Raw genomic sequence first — 18708 nt, forward strand, 5'->3', positions numbered from 1 at the left:
TGAACCATCTTTCTTTCAGGAAAGTTTTGATGCTACCTACTCAGACAGAGCTTAAGAGGACTCCAAAACATCCTTTTTATTTCAAGGGGAATGGAGGAGGCAGTTAAGAGGATGTCATCAGTACAAAGGAGGAAGCAGTTCAGGGATGGCTGCAGCACTGGTCTCCACACTGAAAGCTAAAGCAGTTCCTACCTCACCCCACCCCTCAATGACAAATGCGTGATGGATCAGAAAAGATCCATACAGGATGCTTAACAGCCAGCTATACTTATTTTGCTCAAATCTGCCAGCTATATTCCAACACCTGCAAGCAATCGAAAACATGAACAGTTCCAACTGGGCAAGGGAGGCAGCAGACTGAAGAGGCGAGGCTCTGCACTGCCAGCACGCACCCCAACCCTTTGTCTAAGGGAGAAGCAAAAACCAGGAAGCCGGGGTAAAAGGGAACTGATCGACCGGACAGAAATCCAGCCTCACGCTCCCTCAGAGAGAAGCCAAGGAAATGGCACGAGAGGAAAAAAAGAGAACAGAATGGTGTCAACGTTCCTGCACTTTGGATTTTTACTTCATTTTATCCCAATTTTTGGACAGTGGACATGGAGGTGATCCCATTTTATCCACGCAACCATCCAGTGAGGCAGTTTAGAGTGAGACATCTGGACAAGTGAAAAGAGTTTCCTTGGACCCTGAGGATGAGTGTAATTACCAGTCAAACTCAAGTATGCCCGTTTTGGGCAATGTACTTAGCGAATGGTTGCCATGCGACACCAGACATTCTTGGATGACACAGGTTGTCTAGATCCGTTTCAGCTGAGTTTTCGGCCTGGGACTGGCACCAAAATGGTTTTGGCTGCCCTGACAGATGACCAAGCTAAGAAAAAGAGAGGGGAACGTGACCCTGCTAGTTCTCCTAGATCTCTTGCTGGCCCCTGATGCCATCCACCATGGAGTGGCTGCCTGAGGCAGGGATTAGGGCTGCTGCGCTTCCGTGGCCCCGCTTCTATCTGCATCTCAACGGCTGTTTCCAGAAGGCTGCTGTGGGGAACATTTGCTCTGCCCAATGGCAGTTATGCTATGGTACTCCACAGGGCTCCATTTTGTCCCCCGCTGCTGTTTTGACACCTGTGTGAGGACACTAGGTGAGGCCATTAGAGAATGCGGAATGAGGTATCACCAATGTACTGATGGCACCCAACTCTACTTCCTGCTTCCATCCCATACAGGGGAAGCTGTGGGGGTGCTGAACCAGTGCCCAGAATTAATAATGGGCTGGATGAGGGCCAGCTCATTGGTGGTACCACTGGTGGGTGGTTCGCCTCTTCTCAGGGGTGGTTTTCTGCCTATCATGGATGGGGCTGCATTCCCCCTAAAGGCTTTCAGTCCAGGGGTGTTCTTAGATCTGGCCATGCAGGCTGCATCTTTCTCCAGCTGCAGGTGGTCTGACAGCGGTCTGGACAGAGATAGCTTAGCCATAGTTTTCCATACACATCCTGTTTCAACTACTCTAATGCATCGTATGAGGGACCTGCCTCTGAAAACTGCCTGGAGACTGCAGTTGGTACAAACAACAGCGGCTAGAGACAGGAACCGGATATACAGAACGTATGACCAGTCGGCACACAATTGCTCTAGTTCCCTTTCTGTCTCCAGGCACGACTGAAAGTGTTGGTGTTCTTTTAAGGGAGCAAACTTATGGCCCTAAACAGCGTCTGGTGGCCATAGGGTATTTTGGATTCCTGGATCCGAGGTCGGAAACAGATTCCTGACCTCAGATCCAGGAATCCGCGCTCCCTGCCCCCTCCCCCTCGCAGCTGGCGTGGAGAGAACTGTGGCGGCTTGGAGAGGAGGGAAAAGGGGCGGTTCTGTGGGCGGGGAGGGGAAGGGACTGGAGAGGTTGGCTTATGAAGTATCCCCAGGCCCCTCCAGCCTCCTTCCAGCCCCCTCTGCAGCACCCCAACTAGATGGGCAAAAAAGCCCATCAAGAGAAAATGCGGATTGGGAGGAGCACAGAGGCGAAGATTGCTCCTGCAGCTCCTCCCGCTCTGCACTGGATGCCTGTAAGCCTCCAAGTCTGGAGGCTTACAAGCATCGGGAGAGCACCCGAAAGCCCTGAACAGCGTGGAATCTGTGCATCTTAAAGCAACTGCCTTTTCCCACAAGAACCTTCCCTCTATCTTTGAGGCCCTTCTCCAAGTCCAACCCCCAGAGAGGGCTGGTGACCAAAGAAGGGACCTTTTTGGAAGTGGAAAACCCCTGTCCCGGGAGGTTTGCCAGGAGCCAAGCCTGACAACTTTTTAGCTCCAGGCAGAACCATTTTTATTTTGACTTTTTCCTGCCCTATGCTGATATTTGTGTGCTACGCTACCTGATCGTATGAACTGTTATTATTGTTCTGGGGATGTCAGTGTGGATTTGCAACCAGGCCTCCAAGGTCAAAGTCCCCCCTCTACCCACTACACTGCTCTGGTTCACTGTGAAGCGAATGCCATGGAGCAGACTGCGTTTCTCCCGCATGGCATCCTGTGGTCCTCCACTGTGAATGGGCACTGCAGAGCTCCTTCCCATTGAAGCCAGAAGGACACAGCGCCTGGCTAAAGCTTGCTGCAATTTCACACAGATTAGTAGGAGCACACACTTACACTTGCATACATGCAAACACACACACAAAAACTCTGCCCTGAGCCTGATCAGAATAACTATCGCACCAGCATGCCAGGTCCATCTTTGAACACACAACAAAATGATCCCACTTCGAATTCCATTCATCACGCCCTTTCAAGAGGGAAAAATGAAGCAGCCCCTGGAGAAGCAAACTGAATGAATCCACAGTCCTGACACAGTGCAGGGGTCAGGATATTTTATTTGCAAGTAGACAGTCATTCTGTCCCAAAGACAAGCCGGTCCCCCCACCCCCCACCCCTTCTCAGAGCTGTTTGACTCTTGCTCTCCCAATACACCGTAAAAAACTCTGGACATTACATGAGTGAGCTGGACTTAAGAAAAGTTCTAAAGCAAGAAGAGACATGGGTCTCTGGAATGGTTCCCACCACAAAGGGAGCCTGTGCAAATCGCTCCCATGTTTGAAGGGGCGGAGGGAGACGGTTGGTTGCAGATGAGCTCCTCGTGGGATGAGTTCCTCAAATGCAAGGACAGGGAGTGCCACGCAGGCATGGACTGGGCAAGACGCCCTCAGACAGGACAGGCAGAGAGTAAGAACTCCACAAGCTGCTTTTATTAAAAGTGCTTCACCTCTGGTCCCCTGCCTTCCGGCACTGTCCATCAGGTTTTACCTGGGCTCTTGCAACCTCCTGGGAAGGTGTTTGCATGGAGAAGCATTGGGCCACGTGAGCAGTCTGAAGGGGTACCATCCACATTTGCCCCCCACCCCATGGGAACCAAACCTACTACTTGCCCCTCTTCAATACCAGCAGGGCTAACCAGAGCTGCCTGCACTTCCGTCTGCTCACCTGCCTGGGAGCTGTACTTGGAGTAAGCCAGAGCTTGCTTGTCTACAAAGCTGAGGGGAGCATTTCACGTAGGTGGTGAAGGTTTCACAGGCTCTTGGTAGGTCAGGTGGCGGCACTTACCTTCCCCCCCATACCCACACCCTGTTTACACACCCCCTTTTCAATCACTGGTTCTCAAAGCAGTTCACCATAATGAAATCAGGTTTACAGATTTGCGCCTGGAAGAACAGCTGCATCAAAATTGCTTCCCATAGCCAGGACTTTAATCCTAGCTCTGAACCCTACTTTTGGGAGAAAGACACATGGTTTAAACAGATAGAAGGGTGTTTCCCATAATAATGTGGTGGAGGATTAAGCTCTGTGCGCTGCCTGCCTTTCCCGTATACAGGCCAACTTTCTTCGAAAACCTGCAGAAGGTCTCCTGAAAACGCCATCTGTACGTACCCGGTCGAAGGGAATGCTGTATTTCTTCAAGATTGAGGGTGAAATAAGAGTCATCTTGTGACGGAGGAAGGCATCGCACCCTTGAGAGCTCCCGGGGAAAAATCCTGCAGGAGGATCCAGGAGGGGAAAAAAAACTATTACCACCACAGACAGATAATATCTCAAAGGATTCACATATCCCCTTTGATTACCCAAAGCAAGTGCCAAACAACCTCATACTTGTCCTTTATCCAGAGATCACATTTCCCATGTGCCAAGCTCCGAAAGGGGGCAGGCAGCACCATCACAAAGGCCTTCATAGCTCAAACAAGGCTCATGTAGGATGAAAGCACAACAAGGGCACATGTTAAAAAAATGCATCACAGAAAGCTCCCACCCTCCAAACTCAAGGCAAAATGTTGGTAAATACACCCAGATTAACAACTGATTCAAAAGATGAATCAGCTGGCAAACTCACATGTTTCTGTAAGCAGATCAGAGAAGAAAGGTGGGGAAACATACCTTTGGCCTAATTCACCAAACAGAAGATGAAGTGGTAAAGCTGTTTCTGGGTAGTATACAGCACCCTTCCCCAACCTGGTACCCTCCAGATGTTTTGAACATCAACTCCCATCAGCCCAAGCCTGCATGACTAATGATCAGGAATGCTGGGATTTGTAATCCAAAGTATCTGAAGGGCACCAGGTTGGGGAAGGCTGGTATACAGACTGCAGGTGGAGGATCACAAGGTTAGCTGTTCCCTTGTGAAACGGATTCTCTACAAATATAAAACTAGCATAGAGGCAAAGGTCAGTGTTTTTCTTTCATGTTAGTCTTTTAGATTGAATTCCAACCCCCCAACTACAGTCCAAAATGGGAGGGAAGGGGGTGGAGGAGAGAGAATACAGGCGTTTTGTCCTCCAGACCCAAGACCTGAAGATGTGGATACTCTCTGCCCACTAGGCGTGCCAAGACGTGCGCAAACCACACTTGAGTATGCATCTGAATGGAGATTAGGCTCTATTTATTTATTTATTTATTTATTTCTATACCGCCCAATAGCCGAAGCTCTCTGGGCGGTTCACAAAAATTAAAACCAAACAATTTAATTTTGGTTTTAATCTATCAAAATGCTAGTCCTATGCTAACTGAACAGGTGATTACAAGGAGCACTTCTTCTCCGCTGACACAGGTGCAGAGGAAACCTAACATGGCTCAAGAGGTGGGCTGTTGAAGTAGCTGCTATCTGTGGGAAAGGTTGGCCTAATTTTGATTAGTAAGCTGGTCTGTAGCAAGCACGATCCAAGATACCGTGATGTTTTTGGCTACGTGATACAACATTTATTGTGCAACAATTGCAAGAGTTGGGCTTTTGTTCCATGCATACACAATACTTTATGAAGCAATTTGTGGGTATTTAGGCTGTTGGGTATGTTTACCACATAACATAAATGGTTGAAACCCGTGCCATTTTGTAAATAAAAAATGCTGGCATGTAAAACAGAAAATCTGACACCACTTTAGTTGGGCTTACACAAAGAAGATGCCCTCAAAGCACACACACTTCCTTCGGTTTACATAATAATCCAATGCTTACTTGTATTGAAATGTGTCCTAAAATAGGAAGTCCAACATTGGAGGGGGGTGTCCCCTATCCCCTAACCCCTATCATAACCCTTTTCACATAAGCGGCCCCATGCTCACCTCATAAAAACACATGCTTGAAACTTGTATCACTTTGTACAGAAACACGGATTTTGCCAAAATTTTTATTCATTATCGTGACAGTGGAACAAACAAATGAATTCTGGTAAGCATAATAAGTCCTATTCATTGTGGCATTAATTCTATTTGTTAACTATTCCAATGCATTCGTTGAGTTATATGTTAATCAAATCCCTTTTAAGATAATAAACCAGGCGAGCAGCCAAAATGGAGCCTTTGTTCTCCGTGCCAAACACAGAACATAATTTTATCTATAACACAGTAGCTTGTAGAGGAGACATTTCACTTCTATCATCATCACTCCCAAGATCACGTATCTCCACATCTCGGTCCTCACTCCCTGTCGCTGGTCTCCAAACCTTTCAGGGTCAGCTCTAAGAAGTGTTCTCAAGCAGTGAGCAGGGTCTCCCTCATATCCCAGAGGAAACGTATGCAGTTCTGAAGAATGTTCTATGAATGCGCCTTGAGTATGAGAAGAAAGCTGCCATATCTCTGAAGACCTCAGTTATGAGGCCACTGCTATTCAACATGTAAAACTTCCACGGCAACTGCCAGAATTTGGTGCAGGTGCTTGCACTGGCTGAAATATACTCCTGAAATCATGTTCTTTCATGAGTCTCCAAGCCAGTATTCCAGATTCAACGAGCACCTGGGGCCCTCCAGATTCTGCAACATATTCCCCAAAACCCTCAAAACATGTCATTTGGACATGAAATCCTCCAGATTGGCTATCAAGCTGAGGCAAGGCCAGTTTTCCAGTCACAAGGTCACATGTGGCCATGACAAAGGCTCCTGATCCATCAACTGCCACCACCAGCAGCCTTTCCAGCAGGCTGAGGTGAGGGAGACGAAAGGGAGCAGCAGGGACACTCCACCACTCCGTTAAAGGAATTAAAGGAATTCCTTTTTCCTTGTGTGACATGCCTTTTTAGGGGAGGGCCTGTCTTGTTTAATTGATTATATGTCAGCTGCTCTGCAGGCCTTTTTGGCTGAGTGGCATAAAAATACTTCAAAAAGAACTGATCACACTCAGTTGAGATACACTGTCCGGTTTTGTTTCTGCAGCTATAGCCAGAGATTTTGATCTGAGGGATGTACCTGATATTTCACGGAGGCAGATTGTCAGGAAGTTCTTTCAAATTCCACTCCACCTCCACATTAGTGTTTCTTTAATCTGAAGTGCCTGTGATGTCACCAGAGGCACATCTATAGTCTTGGTGCTTGCAAAAGAACAGAACTCTCCAGAAGGGAGAGGAGGTGGGAGAGTGACTAAGCAACAGTCCTACCTTGCCTCCCTCATGCAGGGAAAGTGATGGAGGCATGAAGCCAACTAAGCCTGCTTTGCTGTTCCCTCCGTTCCCTGCACGGGGACTGCAAAGGAGGAGCAAAGCAGGCACCTCGACGGAGGCGTCAACTGGAGGAGCTCCAGCCAGCAATCCAGCTGGGGACCCAGTCACATTATCTGGCCCATGGGAGGGTCTGGAGGGCAGACCCAAAAAGGATCCCCGTCCCCGAATCAGAGGTAGGGCCAACATCTCCCATTTCTTTCATTTGGCTTTATGTCTAGACCACTGGCATCAAATACACACCTCCTATATTCATATGAAAGGGGAATGAATGTGTTCGCTTAAGTGTCATCACTGCCATTAGCTTCACCAATTCCATTATACTGATCTGCAAAGTGTCTACGCTACCATATAATGACCATTTTAACCCATTCAAATTTTCAACAAATACGTCCCAGTTGTCAAAAGCAAACGCTTGTAGCTAAGTGTGGTGATACTTTTCAGGAGTTGTGTGGAGTTTTAGCTGTTTAGCAGTTTTACCTGCTGATAAAAACAAGGTTTCTTTCTGTCTCAGGTTCTTCCGCTGGGTTACACCCGACACAACGACCTAGTCAGTTTAGAACTTCAATGACCTTCCTGCATCCAGTCATGCTATTTGTGGCTCTTTCAAGCTGAGCATGCTTTGCTGGCTTCACTCTTCCATTAGTGGCTGCATAAAATGCATCCTGAGAGAATGACTGAATCTTCCTACCATTCTTCCCTTTCCACGGACCAGGCACTGCATCGAGGTGTGTAAAGAATGGCTTCAGTTTTGTCTGGAGCACCTGTCTCTCCTTCAACAGAACATATTTTGGGGGCAGAGTGCCTGGGGGAGGGAGCCTTTGTCAGCACTGAGTATCTCCTTGTACCGAGCAACAGCTACATCCTTTACACAAATGCTCCTGCCCTTCCAATTCAATTAACGCTTCCACAGCAAGCAAAGAGTTTCACCTCCAGATGTGTGGAACGAACACTGCTGCACCTGCATATTTAACACTCCTCCACCATTTATTTGAACGGTATCAGTCTGCTATTGGGGTCCCACAGACCTCTTTGAAGTCCTAGCGGGAAATAAGGTATGATTTGATTTCAAAATGACTCCAGGTTATCTTAAACTCACTCTAGAGGAGGAAGCCCTCTCTGGAAGATTCAGGAATACCCTCTGTAGTCAGGGGCCGGGGGGCCATGGGACAGAAGGGAAAGCAAAGCAGGAAACTAAAATGCAAAGGGGAAATACTGGGCTCAGAGAAAATAATGGAAAGGGCCCAATATACCCAACAGCCTAGTAGGATTCCCCTCCCCCATCCAAATTATTACAAATAAGCAAGCCGTGTTCCACATTTGTACCATGACAGTGTTAATTCATAAGCCAAGTTGGAGCAGAATCCCCCCACCCCAAAAATGTACTCTTGGGCTCCAGTGGACGCCTGCAGTGTTTGGGGTAAAATCCAGCACAAATCCTGAAATGAAAAGGACTTAAGTTAGTTCATTTCAAAGGGTCTATTTTACCCTTTGTAATATGTTTATTTTGTAAACAGAAAAAATGTTTACAAAAGCAGGGAAAAAACCCTCTGCTCCGGTACTCTTGAAGTGGTGGAAGCACAAGAAATGGAATTAACGATACAGGAAAAATGGTAAATTATTTTCCCTATCCTAGTTTGAGAAGTTTCTAGGGAAAGAAAGGACTCCAGTTATTTTAGGCTTTTGGAAGTTTCACTTTCCCATTCATTTTAATAGGGGTAAGTCAGAACAGAGAATGCCCCAGTTTTAACTCTTGTTCTTGGTGAAGAGACTGGCACAGTGAGAGACTAGCCATGGCTGAGCAGTACAGGAAGAGCCTAGGGCTTGCACACTCCCTCTTTCCTGCTCTGCAGTTGTGAGATGATCAAAAGTTCCCCCTTTCGAACTAACCACAGTTCCCTATGACATCCAAACTCTATGGTTTTGTCTGAAATCAAGTAGAATACCCTGGTTTGTTTATGTAACCATAATTAGAGCAAACCACAGTTCCCCAAGGTCTAACATCAGAGGAAACTGTGGTTTGTTCTAAAGTAAAGGCAAAAGCTTGCAATGCCCTTCTCTTCACATGTGCAATAGAGCAGGGGAGCAGAGGGGCAAATGTGCAAGCTGAACGCTGGTGTAGGCTCCTTTCTGTAACTGGGCCATTATCTCATCTGGCAAGAAGACACAGGTGGTTGACTGCCACAATGGGAGAGTCTGGAACCCTGGTTAACATTTACAAGCAAAGTGCTTTTAAAAGGTGCCTGATCACTCCCGCTAAACAACCTATGGGCCTTAGCTTTACATGCAAACATGGACCATTGGCTTGTCCCTCCTCCAACAAGCCAGATAAATAACCCAGCAACAGAGCAAAGGCCTGCAGTTTGTTTAGCCACTCCCATTTGCCACAGGAGCCATTGCACATTCATAATAAGCCAGGGTTCTGGAGGATATGAAAACTGGGTCAAATAGGTTGTTAACATGTGCAACAGCAAGATTTAAACACTCATCTGAGGTATGAGGTGGCACATAAAACAGATGTGCTTGGGGAAGGGTAAAGTAAAGGATAAAGCTGTGCTGGCCAGGGGATGCTGGGAGTTGTAGTCCAACACATCTGGAGGGCACCAGGTTGAGCAACACTATCTTATGGACATCAATATTGGTGCTTCACTAACCTGCCAGGTGAGAGGATCATACAGATTGGGAATTACAACTGAAAAGGATGCCCTCTTCAGTCACCACCTGGTGATCTCAGATAACAGAGGCACCAGGAGAACCTCCAAAAGCAGACCTTAAATGTTGGACAGGCTCGTGTGAGTTCAGATTTGATTTGGGAGGATACATTCTTTTTGTATATCAACAGTGGTTTCAGTCATATGTCACAAACAAAAAGCATTCCAAGGGAGGTAATTTGAGGGCATTTTACCAGAGTTAAGTTGAACAACAACTATGTCAAGTTTTAGATTTTAGGTGCTGGAACGCATTTCTTCACAAAATGGTACTGAGTTTCAGCTGTGCACTTTAGGAAGTAAATCAAAAGTTACTTGTGTACTTGGTATAAAAGCCTATTTGTTGCCATGATTGAAAAAAGGAGGTACGTTATCAAGTAGGCAAAACCACAATAGGCTCTGGCTTCAGATCATGCATCATGAGTACATTCCATTGAACTAATGAGGAAATAGAATTGGAAAAATCCAAGGGGCACTTAAAACTTGCTCCTGGCACCTAGGAAATGACACATTCTCATTCCTGCACAAGGCAGATGCCAAAAGCATGACTTCAGTATAGCACCTGGGAGCATGACAAATTTTTCCAGTTTTTCAAGCACGATCCTGATCACTGCACTGACGTAACGCCCTTTCACCCTCTGGGACTTTGCGTCAGTCAACGCTTCTACCTTCTACTGTATATGCTGCTGATTAAACAGGCCCGGATGGGGGCGGGGGCACAGTGAGAGTGGGCAGAAGGGGAGGGAAACATACAGGGAGTAAAATATAATTCCAACACTTGAACAACAAAACACTAATTGATGCTACATAATGGAGGAGGTTTTTAAAAGTGCAAAGAATTACTGGCTTCTGGCAACTTTTCCCCCCATACTAAAAGCATTTCAATTAGAATTATGAGTGCCTGCCATCCAGTTCATCGTCCTTCTCTGCAGTTCCTCTTTTTAATGCACAGTTTAAGTGGCTCTCATTAAAGCTACTAATAAAGGAGCACATTTTAAGTGATTAGCACCAATAACGTGGCAACACATTAACGGTCCCTCCATGGGATCTGCAACTCTCCCAGCGAGCCCATTTATAGCTCAGCTATTCATTTTCCGTATTAATCGCAACCTCATTCCATGTTCTGAACATCTTTGGAATGGTGACGCATTAGGAGGCGGGGAGTTAATGCTGGCTGATGCTCTTCACAGAGAGTGCCCCCCCGCCCAAAATAAAATACTACAGAGGCATTTTAAAACATTGGAATATGCACGTCTAGATGGTAGGCAGTTTATTAATAAATTAATCCATAATTCTAAGTATGTGCAACAAAAGCCACTAGCCCACAAAACAAACAAACAATATAAGTCATTTATTGTGCATCAACAGCTCGGGGTGGGGGTGGGGGTCCAATTCTCATCCAATTTCCATAAAATTCCCCACTTGTCACCAGGTGGCAAGTCTTACTCAGTGCAAGCAAGTGGCTATATACAAGCATGCATTAATCTGTGGCATCCATTCCTGCAGGGCATTCTTATTGTGACAACTGGGGTGGGGTCAAGGCAACGCAAGCTCCTAAAAATGTGGTGCCAAAGCCTAAGGAAACAAGTGGGTTCTTGCTTCTGCTCAGGCCTGGGACCTAGGAATCTGGGAGAGATTCTGTAGCTCTAACATTAGGGGACAATCTATTGCCACAGCAAATAAGACACACCACCCTTCAATTTCCTATCAGATTTTTTAAAGATGTCATAGGATGCTTTTAAGATGTTCTGATTTAGTGTAACACAACGCTGATTTTGTTAGCTGTTTTCAGCATGTCAATAAGGGGTGTGTGTGTGTGTGTTATATAAAAGATTAGACAAATTATGCAAGAGAGGTCCATTTACATTTAACAGCTATGAAAGCTTAGAAAGCAAACTTCTACATGCCCAGAGGCAGAACAGTGCTATCACGCTCACATTATCCTTGTGGGCTTTCCACAGGCTTCTGGTTGGCCACTGTGGGAAAAGAATGCTGAACAAGAGAAGCCTTTGGCCTGATCCACCACAGCTCTTCTGCTGTTTTTCTTCAATTACCAGGTGCAGGGTGGCTAAATTCACCTTGCCCTGCTTGTTAGGTTTTCCAGGGGCAACTGATGGGCCAAGGCTAGAGACAGACCAGCCTTTGGTCTAATCCAGAACAGGAATTCTTCAATGCTTCTGATTGGCTTCCTGATGTCAAAGCCAACAACAGAGCCATGTCCAAACTTTCCAATGATTACAAGTTTAGCTTCAAATAACAAGGGCAAAAAAGAAGAAAAAACAGAAAAAAGGAAGCAGCACCCCATGAATTTCAATTTAATGCAACTTCCAAGTTCTGTTTTAAAAAACTAAACAACACACATGCACCCTCTTACGGGCAATCGGGATTTATGCGGGTTTTATGCTCACTCAAATGGTAGTTTCTGTAAAGCCTGACATATGACCAAGTGAAAATGGTGCGAATATAAAATTGCTTTGAAGCTCTCATTTTCCAGTCAGTGGTTTTCAATATGTTATTTCTATTTTATACGATGTCACTAGTGTGAATGGCTGCCTGAGAGACAGGTGATGATGCTTTCTTTCATTTGGGCATCTTGTGTATTTTTCTATTTATTTGACACTATAATTTCAGCCCAATAACTGGCCAGCCTTCTTTTATTCGCCCCCTCCCCATAAAGGAAATGGTCAGTTAGGTTATGTCAATGAGAAGGCTTCACACTTTTGACAGCATGCTATGGGGGGTGAAAATCAGAGGGGAAAATACATTCTTGCGCAGCAGCTGCGCCAAACTTCCAGTGATAATTTGGCGTTACTAAATAAAAACTGGCTTTTATCTTGCCATTTCGAATTCTTGGGAAGGGAGGGGTCTCCATCTTCGCTTTCAACCAGGGCAGAAGAGGAGCTTGGATCTGAATTTCTGCCCTGCTGTCTCAGAAAGGGAACAGGGGCAAGAAGAGGTGCTGCTCCCACCGCCCGCCCCGCCCCACACCCCCAATCTGTCCTCCTCAAACAACGGTTCCTTTACTGCAGCAACAGCTAATATCTGAGTAGGCAACTACCGCTTCGTGGCAAGAGACTCAGCGGCTGAGGAGGTGGCAGCAGCAGCTCCTCCTGCTCTGGGATGTTCTTGAGAGCGTGGTGCAAGTGACAGTAAACTGGCCGTGAAAACGGAGGTAAGCAACCTGGAGCCTTCCAGAAGTTTTAGATTACAACTCCCTTTGGCCCAGCCAGCATGGGCAAAGGTCAGGGGTTGTGGGAGCTGTAGTCCACAGCATCCGAGGGGACCAGCTCGCCTACCTCCCCCTGCCCTGAAACCTATTCCGCTATGGCTGATGGGAGCTCCCCCCTGCTCCTTCAAAGAATTCCAATGGGTAGTGAATCAGACATCTGACTATGGCTGTAAGGGAAGGACAGCGCTTGTGCCTTGAGGGCCACAACCCTTAGTGTGCCAGCAGGCTGCCATCATTAGGGGGACAAGTTCGCCATCAGCCCTTGGCCCAAGACTCACCTCAGCAGCCAAGGGCTCAATGCGCAAGACCACGCTCATCCCTTGGACAGGACTTCTCGCGTGATAATGCTTCGTTGTGTGAAAGTTTATCAGACCAAATATCACAGAAGTAGCTGTTTTAGCGGATGCCCACTCAGTGTTTTTTAAATGAGTGAGACGTAGCACCCCTTTCACTTGCAAGGTGCTCTGTCAGACAGGATCTGCTGACCGAGGAAACAGCCCATCACTTGGCAGCTGCCACTTCATCACAGTTCTTTCATTCACTCCTAAGGACAGCATCCTACCAGCAGAATTCCCAGATAAAATGTTGGGGCCCCAAACCACTTGACTGGGTGGGAATCCAACTTTGGGGTGGGCCAGCCAGCTACCTGACCTGTTGTCAGCCACCAAGAGCAGCAAAGAAAGGAGGGCCATGGGGTTGGGAGAAAGCAAGGCAGCTTGGCAGGACTGTGCTGCCTCCTAATGAACAAGGAGCTAAACCCACCTTCCTCAGCTGCAGCCATGACACATCCCACCCCCAAAGAACTGCTTTGCACGTTCATTTTTAAATGCTTCAATAACATCGCATGCTAGATGCGATGTCATATGCTAGATGCGATGTTAATAGCAAACCCACTGCTGTTTTTGGCTGTGTGATTTTCAAATTTCTTAGTTTTCTTCAGGGGGAGAAGGGTGGGAGGATGTCATGCAGTCGATAATATAAAGGGAAAAGGGAGGAAGGGGGAAGAGACTACCATCCCCACAAATAGACATCCAGACTACAAGATTGTCAGCTGAACCAGCACGGGCCTTGTTATATATATCATGAAGAGAGGACTTCAATATAATTATGCCCTGCTATATCCACAATTATTGAACCTATAAGCACTTTTTAAATGAAAAATGCTCCACAATCAATATGAATGGTGTTTGCATTAACAGGCCAGATACAAATGAAGAAAAGAGCAATGTCTTATTACGAAGGCATTCTGCGTTGTTAAGGTTTCAGTAAGCGTCAGGAGTGCAAACTGAAGGCTACGCTTGCCGCATCCCCACCATACACCACCCAAAAGGCACACGGAGACCAAAACCCACTTCTCACCGGGACAAGAGCTTTACACAAATGCATCCCAATCCAGTGGGAGCTGAATTTAAAGTGTGGGCATTAACCTTTCCAGCCATCAGTAGTCCGGCCCTGGACAACTAAAGGAGTCCTTGCTCAAGAGCTTCTGCTGCCGCCGTCACCTCTGCCTGAGGCACTGCCTGCCCAGAGAAGCCTGCCTGATCTCATAGAATCATAGAACAGCAGGGTTGGAAGGGGCCTGCAAGACCACTGAGTCCAACCCCCTGCTCAGTGCAGGAATCCAAGTCAGAGCATCCCTGATGGCTGTCCAGCCTTGCCTTGAATGCCTCCAATGTGGGAGGGCCCACCGCCTCCCTAGGCAATGGGTTCCAGTAACTCTTGCCACTCCAGAAGAGGGGAAAGAAGGGACTGTTGCTGACTGATTATCAAGCTCTATTTTTGTTGTTCTTGGATTATGGCTTTATAGTAAACTATTCAATGCAGCCTTCACCAACCCAGATGTATCAAAACAGACGTATCAAAACAGATGTACATCCCAGATGTATCAAAACAGAACTCCCATCATCCCCAGCCAGCAGGGCCAATGGCATGTCCAACACATCTGGAGGGCAACAGGTGAGGAAAGGCTGATTTCATGTACTGCTTGATATTCTGTACGAAAAAAATTAATATAAGCTGCTTTTAGAGGGTGTTTGTTTTCCTTACCCAAAGAAGTGAGATAGAAAGTCTGACAACAAAATAGCTTTGGAAGGGTTTTCTATCTGCTTTCCCCTGGCTTTCAAAGGAAATTGCTACAAAAATATTTCATTCTTGGGCTTCAAATAGAGAAACACAGCACTGACAACCCACATGGGTATCACAGGATGCTCTGAAATTTCTTCTCAGCTTCTCATATCTCTGTAATGCTTTGTATGCTCCAAAAGGTCTCCTCAAAATAATGCACCAGATGTACACTGGCATCACACTAACATTCCACTCAGGTTGCTAGGTACTGCTGGAGCTTTTCCAAACCACCTGCTGTATATTTAAACAGGAAGACTTTTCATACTATTTCAAGACTTTGGCAAAGACCAGTTCCTGAATTCTTACTACCACCTAAAAATCCAGACCAGCCACACTTGCCACACCTGCAAGGGCAAGCCACGCTCTACCAGCACATCGAGACGGTTTGTCATGGATCGATGTTACGCTGAGATGTGCAGCTGGTTCCAAACTCAGCATGATGCCAAAGCTGAGCGATATTTCAATGAACTATCTAGAATTCAAAAGAGAACTCAACTGGAGTTTTAGACATGTGCCTTGATTCTTCAAGGAGACATCTCAACAAATAGATCAGGTGCAAACCGTAATTACTGTTCGTAACACCACCAGTCAAGAAAGCCAAGGGACTCTGACTCAAAGAACTGGTTCACACGTAACAACCCAGAGTACTCGTTGAGTATAGGTTGTTGCTGAATCGTGTCATTACATGAGAACCCTGCACTACAGTTTAACTATGGGTTGTTAACCATAAACACCCCAGGAAGAGAACCCATGGTTTGTTGTTGGGTTATGAACTCTGTGTTGTTTGTAGTGATCAACCCACAGTTAATCCGCAGTGCAGGGTTTGCATATAACGACATCCCATGATTCAACAACAACCCACAATTCAACAAGAATACCTACAAAAGCTGTAGTCTGAGTTGCCATTACATGCAAACCAGGTCAAAGCGTGTGTGTGTGAGGTGAGGGGTGGGAGAAGTAACACTTTCTGACCAAGCAAAGCACTTTCTGGACCATAATCAGAGCCTCACATAGAAGAGATAAAGGAGCCAACCCTAGAGAGAAGCTCCATGTTGACTCCTTAACCCAGTGTAACCTACAGTGCACAGAAGTGACGTATGGGTTACCTGTCCATGCCGCATAATGAATATGATGCACACCATTTCCCTGGTGAGGTTGCATTGTACAGTATCTGAAATGGGCCAAAGTTACTGGCTCACACCACCAAAATTAGCCTTTGAGCAGCTGTTTGAATAGGTAAGACAATGACCACACAACCAGCAAACACAAACTTACCTTTTGCCAGCCTTTCCAGCCGCTTGCCATGTTCTGGAGGAATGGCATACCTGGCAGGGGAAACAAAAGCGCTCATCAGCAATACCGACATTTTTAAAACATAGCAGCTCAAGTTCCACACTGACTCAGGGAGAGCCTGTTTATGTTTCTGCATGCACACACACCAGGACTTTCCCTGTGGAGCTACCAACAGCAAATCCCAGGCCCATGTCCTCTCCTCGTACCTCTCCTGAACCAGGAGACCCCACAGTTATCTGAACACAGGATGTTGGGAAGACAGGCGTTGCAGTCCACCAGTATCTGGGGACCCAAGGTTTGGAACCCCACCTACAAGAAGCAACCACAGTACTCTGAACTGACAAAGAGGCTTTCTCCCTACACAGCTTTGCCTTTCATCAGGACCGCTGCCACTAGTCTGCAAACAATTCCGCATGCATCAGGACAATCCCATGCAAGGTGAACATATGGGAATTCGAATGTCTCGCTCTCCCCTCCAATCAGGGGCCATGAAAGCTCAGATTTGGAAAAGAACCAAAACTAATCCAGCCCTTGTCCTCAGGCTTCCACATTGCTTACTTCAGCATCCCCAATATGCTCCATGACAAACATCTTGCAAAAAGCTCCAAGGAGAGGATGCTGCAACCTCCCTGAGCAGTTGGGTTTCATGGGCAAAAATTCTCTGAGGCTGCGTTTACATGACCAAAGTTGAAGAGGTCAGGTGTCCTGAAGGTGTTATTTGTGAAGGCATACCTTGCCTGTGTCATTCTTCACATCTAAAAGAACGCTGGCCAGTTGTTCTCCACAAGGAGAATTGTGCTCCAGTGAGTTAAGAGAGCCAGAGGTCCCCATTGCTGTATTTCCTAGACATGCCATCATCCTCTTTTCTGAGGCTGGCAGGGGCACCCTCCCATGGGACAAAAACGGCACAGCTTGGCTAGTATCAATACGATTTGTTAAGCAGTCAATGCAATATACGTGAAAAAAGGAGTTGCGTTCCTGAACGCCCCTCCTGATGAAAACACTGTAGGAGTTAAAACTAGGGGCGGAGGGTAGTGAAAAAACACCACCAAGTGTAGTACTGGCTGCAGAATTTGGCTTCGTAAACATCTTAATTTCCCTTTTAAATCCCATTTCTACCCTTTAGGGTTGTGAAGGCAGGCTTGTGTGAGCAGTGTCTGGGGATAGCTCAGAAGTCAATGGCACTCATGTATAAATACTCCAGTGCAGCACCCAAATTACCAGGGAGGCAGGAGGGTACCTCCTGTAGAAGCCTACAGGAGAGCTGATTTGAGTGGAGGGGTGGGGATCACGTTCCCCCCTGCCGCGATCTCTCCACCATGTTCGAGCTGACAAGGCCTGCTCTGCGGCTGGCTCCATCCTCACAGAGAAGCTGGTTGTGTTTTTTAAATGGCCCTTCCCTGTTTCGGTAGCCACTGCTTTTTACAATGCTGAGGAGATGGCGACATTACTGGAGATGAGTCCCCAGAGTCCAGAGGACAGTGGAAGAACCAAGGCCTCAGGCTGGAAGGGCACAGGAGGGCATGAGAAGAGGTGAGGCCTCCCTATATATCTTCCTGCGGATCTTCCTCATCCAAGTCTTGAGGCACACAGGGGACCGGGGGTTATGACAAAAAGGAGGCAGGATCCCATAGCTGCTCATCACCAATACTACAATACCTGAAAGTGTTTGAGCTCTGCAATCTCTCACCTCAGTTCACACTGCCAAAAACCAGGGGGCTGGGCTTCCCTTGTCGAACTCCTGTGCCTCCCCCATGAAGCCTACTCCAGTCTCGAAAAATGGTGGCTTTAAAACATCTTGGAAATTTAAATGAAAGGAAGGAAATTATATCCCAAATTCTCTCTAGGCCAAAGTGATTTCCCCCCTCTGAAGTGATCTGAAGACTCATAATCTAATGTAAGAAGGCTGTTTAGGAAGAACACCTGTACAGGAGGCGGCTTCAAGACTTCACGTTTTAAGCAGATTTTAAACTGGCAGCTTAGAACAGAAACAAAAACACAAATTTTCCAGGAAAAGAAAAACATTAGATTAGGTCTTGCAGAATAAAATAAGAAGAAATATATTAATATGACCCAGACCATTTTGACCAAAGCCACAACAGTGGCCCTTTAAACTGTATAGATATCAAATCATTTAGTGTTGCTCATCTTGGACTTTTTTATTTTTTAAAAGCTATTTAACATGAAACAAACGAGTATAAATTAATCCAGATCCAAACACTCCATTGTGGGATTAACAACCATTTAAAAGAAAAGAAAGGGAACGGAACTATTCCATTCCTTCTGGGAATATGCAGAAGGATTTGGGAAAGGACTAATTCATGGCTATGAGGCAGCTAATGATTAATGCCACATTCTTCGGTCTACTATGCTACTTTCACTTAATTAGTGCC

General features: G+C 46.4%; 1 protein-coding gene across 2 annotated transcripts in view; it reads right to left on the reverse strand.

The window, feature by feature from the left end:
- Positions 1–18708, reverse strand: part of KDM4B (lysine demethylase 4B) — a 187789-nt gene that overhangs the window by 98840 nt on the left and 70241 nt on the right. For both annotated transcript variants that reach the window (XM_084825635.1, XM_084825637.1), the window contains exons 6-7: positions 16298–16347; positions 3912–4015 (exon numbers count right to left, since the gene is read on the reverse strand). In XM_084825635.1, the coding sequence (XP_084681761.1) occupies positions 3912–4015; positions 16298–16347 (154 nt within the window). The remainder of the gene's footprint in view (positions 1–3911; positions 4016–16297; positions 16348–18708) is intronic.

Source organism: Heloderma suspectum, chromosome Z (assembly GCF_057233095.1).
Source record: "Heloderma suspectum isolate Gila_16-S chromosome Z, 16-S_ref, whole genome shotgun sequence".
Classification (NCBI taxonomy): Eukaryota; Metazoa; Chordata; class Lepidosauria; order Squamata; family Helodermatidae; genus Heloderma; species Heloderma suspectum.